The following is a 12,594-nucleotide window of genomic DNA, read 5'->3' on the forward strand; positions in this document are numbered from 1 at the left end:
GGAGCATCTGTGTCTATAATTGCAGTGTTTGAGGTTCATCCAATTCAAGCTACCTTGAAAAGTACATTAACAGGGGGGCTGGCATGAGTGCAGAGTTTATATATTTAAGAACTCTTAAATTGGACTCTTACTGCATTTCTGCATTTCATACAAGGAATGACTTGATTTTTTATTGTATAGTCCATCCTCTATTTGCAACAAAACCCATCGAGCCATATTGGCAGCATCTGCTCCTGACAAACATACAGGGATTAATATCGAGAGAACATATAGAGATGGATGGAAGAAGGGAAGATGACAGACAGAGTACTGATTCCCTTCTCTGTCTGCGAGCTGTCAGAGAGACCAGGCCATCTGCACATTCATTATCACAGCCATGATTCCATTATTGTTCTGTGTGGCAACAAGGACTTGTTCTGTCTGGCCTCTGTTATTCTTATCAACTGTGTAGCTGACAGACCCCTTTTGATCATGGCAGCAACAAAATTAACAATCATGTAGTATAGCACATAACTGAATTATCCTCCGTAGTAGTGACACATTGAACATCATCCTGTCTCTTCTTCCTGTGTCCTTGTGCAGGTCTGTTCCACAGAGCCATCATTCAGAGCGGGTCAGCCCTCTCCAGCTGGGCAGTGAACTACCAGCCGGTCAAGTATACACGTCTCCTGGCGGAAAAGGTGGGCTGTAATGTCCTGGACACCTTAGACATGGTGGACTGTCTGAGGAAGAAGAGCTCCAGGGAGCTGGTGGAGCAGGACATTCAACCAGCGAGGTACCACGTGGCCTTTGGACCTGTAATCGATGGAGATGTTATCCCTGACGACCCCGAGATCCTGATGGAGCAGGGCGAGTTCCTCAACTACGACATCATGCTGGGGGTCAACCAGGGCGAAGGGCTGCGGTTTGTGGAGAACGTGGTGGATTCAGAGGATGGCGTGTCTGGAAATGATTTTGACTTCTCAGTGTCAGACTTTGTGGACAGTCTGTACGGGTACCCGGAGGGCAAGGACACGTTGAGGGAGACCATTAAGTTCATGTATACCGACTGGGCAGACAGAGACAATCCAGAGACCAGGCGCAAGACGCTGGTAGCTCTGTTCACCGACCACCAGTGGGTGGAGCCTTCGGTGGTGACCGCTGATCTCCACGCTCGCTACGGCTCACCCACCTACTTCTACGCCTTTTACCACCACTGCCAGAGCCTGATGAAGCCAGCCTGGTCAGACGCTGCCCACGGGGACGAGGTGCCCTATGTTTTCGGAATTCCTATGATTGGTCCCACTGACCTTTTCCCCTGTAATTTCTCGAAGAATGATGTCATGCTCAGTGCTGTGGTCATGACCTATTGGACCAACTTTGCCAAGACTGGGTGAGTAATTTTTTTCATTAGTTATCCCAACTGGTATTGATACCGATACTGCTTATCTGTATCAACACTTATTGGTAATCTTATCAATAAACCTCCTTAATTTTAATAGGATTCAAATGTATAACTCAACGCACCAGTGTTCAGTGTGCCTTTTATTTGCGTTTAATGTGATCATGGTATACTTTTAATAGTCCATCGGGAGGAGGAAGAAATTGTGAGATCGATGGCTGGTACTGAGGATGTAACGATCCATCAATCTGGATCAATGTAGCGGGGTTAACGAGCAGGGTTAGCGGCGTAATATCAGCGAGTATGTGGTGGGCAAAGAGAGAGAAAGAGAACATTTGTGTGACCGTGCGTATCAGTAGTGTTATAGCTGTGAACATAGCAGTGCATTGGGTACAGTTTAATTGTCGGTGAATAAATGCTCCTCAAGTCCGAGGCCAATGACTTCTGCCCAGGCTCACTTAAGGTGGGATGACCTTTAAGGTGGACAGCTGTACTTATTTAAGCCTCTCACCAACATTAACCAGCAACTAGACCTCCAAAACAGGTATATATTTATTGAATCAGGGGTAGTGGGCTGGCTGCAGTGATGGTGGAGCTGCAGTCCATTGGATCGCCTATGTATGTATGTTACCCACACTACATTTAGCCCACTCTTCGTGACATTTTAATCTGTCTGCTTTACAGTCCTCACGATGTTAACACAGCCATGATGGAGTTCCGCAATGCAAAAGACCATTGTCATTAGCAGATGGCTATATGCCAGGAAAAATTAATTTAACGGTGGTCTAACTGAAAATGTCGAATGAATGAATGACATTCAAATACTGTTAGCCATACTGACTGCTGAAGGATCATTACAGTATTATGAATCTGAGCAATCAGGAACCAATCAATACCAATTTAAGACCTGTTATCACTATCCATCTCCAACACCAATTTAGATCAAACACGTTTTTATTTTTATCTTGGGTCTAATAATAGTTGTAACAAAACATATTCACACATAGTTTGTCTTTTAAATTACTTTTAACAACATTACTTGCAATTTAGTAAAACCAGTGATCACACAATTACAAACTTGTTATAAATAGAAACAGAGAAATTCTATCTCAGTCCTATTAAAGAACGTCTGTGCGACAGAAAAGAAGCTGCAGGAAAAAGGAAGGTCTACAATGGATAGTATAGGACAGAAAAGGCATTTTTCAACATATATTTTTTCAGAGATGTTTTTTGCCTGGACTTCCTGGGTCCTAGTCTGAAAACCTGAGACATATTGAATCTGAGGAAGATAAAATGTTCCTCCAGAGTGTGTGCTATTTGTGCTTGGCTGCCTGTTTGGGTTGAGTATGTGTGCATGGCTGCCTGCCTTTCTGTATCCTTCTGTGTGCATGTGTGTGCTTGTGTGTGTATTTGGCTGGAAATACTATCTATGCTCTATTACACCAAGGCTCAAAAGACACAGAGACTTATCAGGGAGACATATCAAACTCTTGCCCTCAGTGGTATCGATTCCCTCAGCGTGGACCCAGTCGATCACCCGTGCCCAGGGTGAGTCCCACTCCCCACAATGCTCAATTTCTACCCCACCCATCACAAAGCCTGGCCATTTTGGATGACTACTAGAAATCATTTCTTACAACGGAAATTTAATTTGACATTCCCCGTTACCAGAGAGTTATTGATCCCATCCTGAATGGGAGGCAGTCTGAAATCTTGTTCTGTTTTTTATCTGTCTCTATATCATCTGCTGTTCAATCAGGTGGCATTTACATCTGTCTGATAGGCTGAGCCCCGTGCCGCCGGCTCTGCTAGTTCCTTGAACTGCTAATGGCAGACTAGTGCAGATGGACTGATGTCGGCCCCTTAAGGAAAGCACTGAGGTCCGTCAGTGATGCTGGGACTAAACAGCTGTCTCCTCTGCCTGCCAGGCAACTATCTTGTGTCAACACATACAAGGCTGCAATTTGTACATACAGATTTCTTACTTGTCCTTTCAAGAATATTGTCTGCTGTTAAAAGAAGAGCGTGTTTAATTTTAATGAGAAGCATTGAGGCCTCAAGGTAACAATGCACGGTGCTTATGTACTGAACCACTCTCAACTTGGATCTTGCAACGTCAGTGAAATTTATACTAATGGATGATGACAGACAGCCTGCCTGTCTTACCCACAACCATTCAGACTCAACACAATGCTGTGAGGAGAAACCTTTTCGCAAACCCTGGCTTGGCCTTCAACCTGGCAAGCAGCGAAAGTAAAAAAACAAAGCACTTTCACTCCTGACCCTATGACTACATTCACACTATTATGTTAGTTATTCATTAAGTTATTATTCAATTTTTGAATTTTTAAATTTTTGTTATAAAACCGGGGTTTTAAAACAAAAACAATCTCCGTCCACACAGGCGTTTCAGATTCATTTTCTAAATGATCTGTCCTAGGACGCCTGAAAATGAATATCACATATCACACTGGGCATGCTGGTGCCGGTGTAAACAGGAAGTAGATTTACAGAAAATACAACATAGTATTAGAGTACTCTTTAATAATAAAAGGCCTGGACATGCCGCTCGCTAGTCGCTCCAATGACAGTTTGTTTCCTCCACATGTCGGCAGTAGGAAAATTATAAAATGCAGACTTTAACTGCACAACAGCTGCTAATATAGACAACAAGGTCAGCAATGCCTATAATCCGTTATCTATGTTGAATTAACCACTGGTAGTCGATCAAGGCTATTGTTTTTGGTTTTCTTCCAGAAAAGGGTTATGTGATAAGCGAGTGACGAATCAAGGAAGAACACGTCGTGACTGCTAAGACTCAATCAAGTAGCAAGCGCTACTTGCGTTACACATGTCCACACAACTCCTTAGTTTTCGGTGCTCTATAACTCCATAGTAGTGTGGACACTCAGTGGAAACGAAGCAAAAGATATGTTTTAAAATGGAAACATAGTATTGTGGATGTAGCCTATGTCAGTTATTTGATTTCCACGTCACAGATTTTTTGAGACAATAGAAACAGAGTTGTGGGAGAGTAAAGTGTTTCTAGACCTCATCATGTAAAGGCTGGTATCTATACTATGGTGTGTCGCCTTGGCATAATTCCAGACTGGGGGATTACATGCAGACCACAATTAGGCACTCAGATGGTAAAGAGACTGGGATTAGATTCCAGGATAATAGAAAACCCAGCCATGCTGCTCCAAAGGGTCATTTTACCCAAGCCCAAGTATAGGAATCTACCATCAACGCCTCGGGGGCGGGGAGTGGGGGAGTGGGGGTTGAGGATGTGAGATATTTCTCATAGATTCTGAAGTTCATCCTCCTCATTTAGACCACACTAGGGGATATAGATCTCTCCCCCAACACCACCCAACCCAGTCTGGCTCGAGAGGACATCCTTTTAATTAAGACACAGTTGAATTCCCTTGCCTTCGCAGACCGTCCAACAACCACTTCCCTATATCTGTAAAGCAGCTCTCGCTCCCCTTCCAGATGTTCGTAATGAACTGACCCAGATTGCACTTCCTGCCCCCTCTCTAAATCGGCTGTAGAAACATGTGTGACATGATGTTGAGACACTTGGACTGCATGTCAACAGTGTATATCATAGCAGCGTTGCCCCCAAAGCTCTTCCTGTCCCTGGCTCTCATGTGTCATCTTTACAGGGCAAATCCCTGCCCATGTGCTTTTTTTTTTTCCTCCATCAGTGTCAGTGAAGCATAAAAGCATACAGAGAGTGCATGCTGTCAAATCTTCTTAGTGTGTGTCTGAGTGTGATTGTGAGAGTGTGTGTTTACACTATGAGAGTTCGGGATGTTTCAGAAGCCGGGGATTTACTCAGCTCAGAGTTATTTTTCTGGCTGTAACATTTGTTTTACTATTGACAGGCAAAAATTGCCTGCGCTTTATTGCCACAACAACTTCTTCTGAACAGTTTCTCCAAAAGTTTTGCAGCAAGTCCACATACTGCGACTTCCACACCTTCTGGAACACAAATGCAAGCACAGCAGCGCGACTATACACAAAAACACTGGCAGAACACTTCAAAAAAGACAAAGTGATGAAAGCCCCAGAAAAGATCAATCATTATATATCATTAGTGCTGTAAATATGTTGGTCCATCTTCCCACTACTTATTTTTTTTCCTGCTGGCTGGTGCTCATTTCCTCTATTCTGTGTGTGAGCTGTGCCACATGCTGCGCAGGGCCTTGCTAGATAGTTAAAGAGCAGAGCGCTGTCATGTGTTGAATATTTTTCCTCATTCTCCTCCATCCCCCTCTCTTTCATTAATCTACACAAAAGAAAGTCTACTCATGTTTTACATTTACAACATGAGCTAAGATATGCAGTATTGATTGCTTTGTCTTTTGTGACAACGGCTGTCGACCAAACAAATGTAGATAGAAGTAACTACAGTGTGTCTGCAGTGCAGTTAAACAGCCAGCTCTTTGATTTACAACACTGCTAGTTGATGTTTTTTTGTTCTCCTCCCGCTTGTCAATCAGACACCCCTCCTCTGTCGGGTTAACAATGCATACATCAACTGTTTTTCCCGTTTGACCTCATTCACGCACTCTTTTTTTTTTTACCCCAGCTGTCTAGCAGTTACATCACTCATCCCTGATCCCCCTCCTTGTCCTTTCTCCAGATTATCCCCTGTTCCCTTCAGCTTCCTTCGTTAGGACCAACTCAACCTGTACCAGGAGTCTGTGAATGCTCGGCATTGTGGAACAGCACAGCCACCTAGCTACTCCATTAAATAGGCACTCACTTGATAGGAGATTTGTAGCCAATACCCTGATTTGCATTAGAGAAGGTAAGGAAGTGGTGTGGCTTGTTAAGGGGCCTGGTTGCCATTGATCGGTGTCCATGCTGTGAGCTGCATGTAATGAGAGTAGGGCGGCAGGGGAGGAGGAGAAAAGGAAGTAGATCTGCATGTGTATGTTGTTGTCAGATTAAAATGGGGATCTATCCTAAATGTAAGTGAAATGCTCAAAACATTAGAAGATAGAGATAGAACGCTGCTAATTGTTTTAAAGAGAGAGAATGGGGATGCAAGGACGGTGTGGGAGGTGTTTTGGTGGCTGCCACTCATCTAATCAAACAAATCAATAGCATCCATAATAAGGAGTGGTCCGAGAGCTGTGTCCTCCAACACTTCTGCACGCCCCAAAGTCACAGCGCCTCGCCCTGCATCACTTAGCCTGCTGAACCGGAGGCTGCCATTAAATATGAACCACGCATCACTCAGCCCTCTGCCCCAGCGTGCAACCACATGAAGGGTAAAAGAGCACAGCCTGATAATTTGCCCGCTCAGTGCTGAAGTTGCCCCCTACACCGAGCCGAGACCAAGTCTACAAAGAGAATTACAAAGAGTGTATTTATTAAAAATTTACACCGAATGCAGCGAGAGGTGTTGGGAACCTTCTTTTGGAGTTCAAAATTACAATTAGCTGCTTACTTTGTGTTACCTGTTAAGATGATAAACAACTTCAGGGGATTAATTTGTTTCACAACAGTAACAACAATAACTTAAAAAAAAAAACAGACTTCAACTTTGAATATTTTAGCAGCTACGCAAAATGAGCATCAGTGCCACTGAATTAATGCGTTTTCCTTGTTTTATATTGGGAGCTATACTCAGCTGCAAATTCAGAGACCCTGAGTGTAGTGAAAATAGATTCTTGTCTTTTGCCTTAGGGCACCTAAACGTGTCTTTTCAGATTTGGTGATGGCTAGGTCTATGATCATTCAAGCGCTTCAAATTACATCAGGATGAGAAGGGGAAGGAGGTACATGGGAAATGAAAAAAGAAAGAAAATGATATTCATTCTTCCCCCTTATCTACCTTATACATCAGTGCGTGAAGATAGGGCTTAGAATAGGTAATGAGCTCAGGCCCCCGTTCTGCCACACGTGTGGGTAGAGCTGGGAGTCGTGTCTGTCATCCAGGTGCGGCAGCATCCTATAGAAGAGCAGTATAACACTTACAGAAGCCTTTTTTTCCTCATATCAGCCTGGAGAGGCTCGTCATCACCACTGCACAACGTTGTACTGTTTTGTGAAATGTGACATGTCTTGTGTTCAAGTGCAGCGCTTGTGTGGCCCCAGAGGTCATCAAACCATGATGCGTCACAAATACAAACACACACACAGGTACACAAGCTGACAGACAGGAGATGAAGCGCGCGCACACACACAATGAAGAGCACACACACACAAACTCCGTCAATCACAGATACAAACACATGGGGGCACTTAAACACGCATGGCAGGCCAAGGTTAGCAGGGGTCAGCAGGTCATCAGAGGGGGGGGGGGGAGGGGGACTGAGGAGGAGATGAAGGCGATGGTTTATAGTACCGCAGTCATATGAACACATCAGAGGAAATCTGAAAGGCCATTAAAACGCCTGCTTTTATGGGTGTAATAATCCCTCTCCTCTGCCTGGGAGTCCAGCCATAGCTCCAATGACCATCCAGATTAAGTGGGAGGTCTAACAGGAGGCAGGCTATCAGCTAATGCAGGGGAGCTCTGAGAGCCCAACAGGACCACAAACATCACATAATGCTAGGGCTGTTCATACAAGTCTCAGCGAGGCGTTTGCTACAGAGCTGAACACATACAGCGAGCTCGGGGAAGTGCTTTGACAGCGACGCAGTGTTCAGCATTTTATCCCGGTTGAAATATTTGAACGTGAAATTATGACCAGCAGGTTCGAATGGCAGCTGTAATTTGAGGCTATTCAGGCACATCAAACGAACAGGCAACGCAAATGCAGCTTTTTATTTTGTAATTGTACCCTTGACACACCTCTTCTTTTCAGCTTGCAGCTTAAGATAATGTTCAATAAGTGTTTTCATTTTTTTTTTATCTCCATCAAAAACTCTTTACTGTGCAGTGACTTCTAAAAGTCTTCAGCCCATCAAGATCAGCAGACTGTTGATATCTTATCGCCGAGCTTATCTTTCCGGCCTATTTAATTCTATTCTGTCTGAGTATTCAACTGCGACCAGTTGACGTCATAGTCAGAACGTTTGAAAGTAACAAGAGCACAGAGCCCAAACAAAACGTTGCTGTTCACACGACCATGGAGCTCACTGTAGAGATTATGACACTCTGCACAGTTTAGGTATCACAGCTTCAACCTTTCCTTATTTATTTACTTATTATCTACAAAGCGTGAACACAATAATATCTTATGCAGCTTCTAATTTATCGTGCGTCACATTGTGACTGTTGCAAAGAAAGTCTGTGGGCTTTGCTGTTGTTTTGTTCTTAATTATGTAGAACGTTTTTCATGTTATTTTGTCCTCATATGCATAAAACGGAGAGACAAATTAAGACCTGTGAGATGTCTGTAAGGTTTCTAGATCATCAGCTTCACTCTGGCATTATTCATCATAGAACCATTGTATTGGATTATATTGAACAGTTAAAATCTGAACCACCTAAAATTTTCACCACCTACAGAAAACGTCAGCAATGATTACATCGCCGTTTCTCCACATTCAGATGGAAAACACAGCAGCGCAGCACTCAGGAACCATTATAAAGTGGATCTGACTACAGTGCATCACACAGCGCCCAGTAAGCCTCAGTACAAATGCAGCAGGGTAACCTGGTATCCCTCACCACATTGAGCAGCAGAGACCGAGCTCAGATCACTCTCTCTCTACAGCTCAGGGCAGGACTTCAAAGCCAGCATGCAGCCCAGAGTTGAGCAGCGGTGGTAGAAATTGTTCAAAGGAATGTAGCCTGTTTACTATTGACTTTGCAACAATTACCCAAGCATATGTGTGTGTAATTAGATAAGGCAGCCAGTTGTTCTCTAATGCGGCAAATCAAATTAACTAAAGATGCCACATTGATTTCTTTGTGTTCCCTAAATTATTCATCTTCACTTGCTCTGAACCAGCCAGCCACCAAAGAGCTTTTCTAACTCCTCCACACCACCGCTCCTTTGCTCCCTGCACACACTGATTGTTTTGTGAGATCCATCCATGTACCTTTTCAATATTTTTGCTGTAACAATTGGGCAAATAGACCCTCATGAAAAGAGAGCATTTGCAGTGTTATGGAAATGCCCAGAATTCCCATTAACTGAGATTGCTCTGACCCCCATCATTGTGGTCATGTGCGTGTATGTATACTTGTGTGACAAAAAGAGAGGGGGAGAACATTTGCATTGTGTGTGTGTGTGTGTGTGTGTGTGTGTGTGTGTGTGTGTGTGTGTGTGTGTGTGTGTGTGTGTGTGTGTGTGTGTGTGTGACAGCATGCACAAGACCCTTGTGAAAATTCATGAAGCACGCAGGCTGCAGACAACCACGTCTCAGGCTGCTCCATTGACGTCCTGTTCTCTGGCATGTTGCACATGGGGAGATCAATATGACCTTACCTCCACCACCCACTCCTTTGAAACTTAATTACTGATATTCAGCTACAAAGTCATCATAGCCTGGCTGTCAATATTCATTGGGGATCATTACGGGCCTAATAAAAGAGGTTATTTACGGGCTGCTCTGCTGACACCGGCCCAGGTCCAGGGATTCAGCTCCAGCCATCTCAATTTGTTTTACCTATTTTCTCTCTCTCTCTCTCTCTCTCTCTCTCTCTCTCTCTCTCTCTCTCTCTCTCTCTTTCTCTCTCCTCTCTCTCTCTCTTCCTCTCTCTCTCTCTCTCTCTCTCTCTCTCTCTCTCTCTGAAGCACTGACCTGGAAAAGAAAAAATGACAGCAGAGGAACGAACAGGAGAGAGGATGGAGGGTGAATTCTTCTGGCATGGCTTTTAATTCTCTTGGCTGTGTTTAGAGGTTTTTCAGCCCGTGCCAAAAAAACACTGTAGGCGCCATATCCCTAAACCCCGAATTGAATTTGAACTTTGCTTGCCACTGACATCGCAATCAGACCCACAAAGGGATATTTCATGACATTTAGAGAAATGTTGCAAAGATCCTTTCCTCCTTGCAACAATACAGTCTTAACTTCTCGGTTCCAACATAAATTCTTGTGTTTTCAAGGCCGCAGCACTATTCTTCTGTTTCTTTTGCAGAAAGTAATTTCCTCAGTACCAAAGGCTATAGCAATGAGTCGCAGAACTCCCACTCCCGACATTGTATGGCAACAAGGCAACATGGAGTCGTGTGATTGTGGGGCCCTGCTATATGTTAATTCATTCAATAAATCAATAGCTTCACTGTAATTGAAATGGTTGGCCATCCGGTGTTGGAGCAATGTGTCAAAGAACTGAAAAGTGGAACAGTGAACTCTGTAGATCAAAAGTAGTACTGCATCCAGAAAATATCTCTTGCTTTCTCTCTCTCTCTCTCTCTCTCTCTCTCTCTCTCTCTCTCTCTCTCTCTCTCTCTCTCTCTCTCTCTCTCTCTGTCTCTCTTTCTCTCGCTCTCTCTTGCTCAGTCTCACACACTCTCACACATCCCTTTTGTTTCTCGCTTTCAGTCTCACACATACACAAACATCCTCATATGCAAGCACACACACGCTCCTCTGCAGTTCCCTCTTAGTGTCTTGATTAATATGGTCCACTTTACATCAGTACACTGGATGCCAATGCACACTGTGCTGCCTTCCCTAAGCAATTAGCAGAGGGGCTCCACCAGCGTTGGATTATCAACAACAAGATGCCTCCTGACACGAGCCCTAAAGCCTGCTGACTTATTCATATGTGTTTACTTTAAAAGCCTCTGCCCTGGTTTTTGTGGGTGGGCTGCATCAGAACTGAATTTAGAACAACATCTGGGGTGAGAGGATAGGGGAGGATGAGACAGACATCGAGACACTTTATGCCCACGCAGAGGTCGCTGAAAGAGGATGGGGTCAGGCTGTATGGAGATCTTGTGGTACAAACAAAAATGTTAGTAAATTGGGGAAATTAATTGAAATCAGTGTCTGTTGATGCAGCGACAGTAAGTGTACCATACACACCTTGATCGATTATTACCTGCAGCCTGTTAGTTGCTGTTGTGGGTTTTGTGCTTTCGCCAAGCATGATCAATAAATTCTCCAGTGGTGGCTGAACCCCTTTCTCACCAAAAATGTAAGCTGTGACGGATACTGTTATATTTTGTTTTGAGTATTTTTATGCGCTTCATATTCCCACATGAATGTGGGAGCATGAATAAATAAATGTACTGTCAGAATTTCATTTAACACTTTTTCACATCTCTCTCTCTTTCTGTAGGGATCCCAACAAGCCAGTACCCCAAGACACCAAGTTCATCCACACCAAGGCCAACCGCTTTGAGGAGGTGGCCTGGTCCAAGTACAACCCCCAGGACCAGCTCTACCTGCATATCGGCCTGAAGCCACGCGTGCGGGACCACTACCGCGCCACCAAAGTGGCCTTCTGGAAACACCTAGTGCCCCACTTGTACAACCTCCACGACATGTTCCACTACACCTCCACCACCACCAAAGTGCCCCCGCCGGAGACCACCCAGAACACCTTGTCCACCAAGAGGCCCAACGGGAAAACCTGGCCGTTCAACACCAAGCGGCCTCCCATGTCCCCGGCCTACAACAGTGAAGACAAAGACTCTTGGGGTGACGACGAGGAGACGGGGCCGCTAGTGGTGGAGAACCAGCGGGATTATTCCACAGAGCTCAGCGTCACTATCGCTGTGGGAGCCTCGTTGCTGTTCCTCAATGTGCTGGCTTTCGCAGCCCTCTACTACCGCAAGGACAAGCGGCGGCAGGACTCCGGCCACGGGCAGCCCAGCCCGCAACGCCAAACCACCTCCAACGACATTGGCCACCACGCGCCCGAGGAGGAGATCATGTCGCTGCAGATGAACCAGACACACCATGAGTGCGAGGCGGGGAACAGCAACGAGGGGGCACTGCGCTTGGCCTCGCTGCCCGACTACACGCTCACTCTTCGGCGCTCTCCGGACGACATTCCCCTCATGACCCCCAACACCATCACCATGATCCCCAATTCCCTGGTGGGTATGCCCAATCTGCACCCCTACAACACCTTCACAACCGGCTTCAACTCCACCGGCCTGCCGCACTCCCACTCAACCACCCGCGTATAGCTTTAAGGAGGCCAGGGGCAGCCGGCGCAGGCGGGGGAGGAGGAGGCGGCGGTGGTGGTGGTGGAGGAGGAGAAGCAGGATGAACGAACGGAGGAGAGGATTGTGTTTTATAAATATCACAGGGAGGGGGAGGGCTGTGAGGGGGAGGGGCGGGGA

At 45.3% G+C, this 12,594-nt stretch overlaps 1 protein-coding gene across 3 annotated transcripts in view; it reads left to right on the plus strand.

Annotated features, from left to right (window-relative positions):
• The window catches only part of nlgn3a (neuroligin 3a), a 117,514-nt gene extending 105,039 nt beyond the window's left edge, over positions 1-12,475 (plus strand). For all 3 annotated transcript variants that reach the window (XM_068714524.1, XM_068714525.1, XM_068714526.1), the window contains 2 exons: positions 583-1,372; positions 11,583-12,475. In XM_068714524.1, coding sequence (XP_068570625.1) covers positions 583-1,372; positions 11,583-12,438 — 1,646 coding nt within the window. In that variant the 3' untranslated portion in view covers positions 12,439-12,475. The remainder of the gene's footprint in view (positions 1-582; positions 1,373-11,582) is intronic.
• Positions 12,476-12,594: the final 119 nt, after the last annotated feature.

This window comes from Cebidichthys violaceus, unplaced genomic scaffold, assembly GCF_023349555.1.
Source record: "Cebidichthys violaceus isolate CVI_PGR_0920_01 unplaced genomic scaffold, fCebVio1.0.p SCAF_2, whole genome shotgun sequence".
NCBI lineage: Eukaryota > Metazoa > Chordata > Actinopteri > Perciformes > Stichaeidae > Cebidichthys > Cebidichthys violaceus.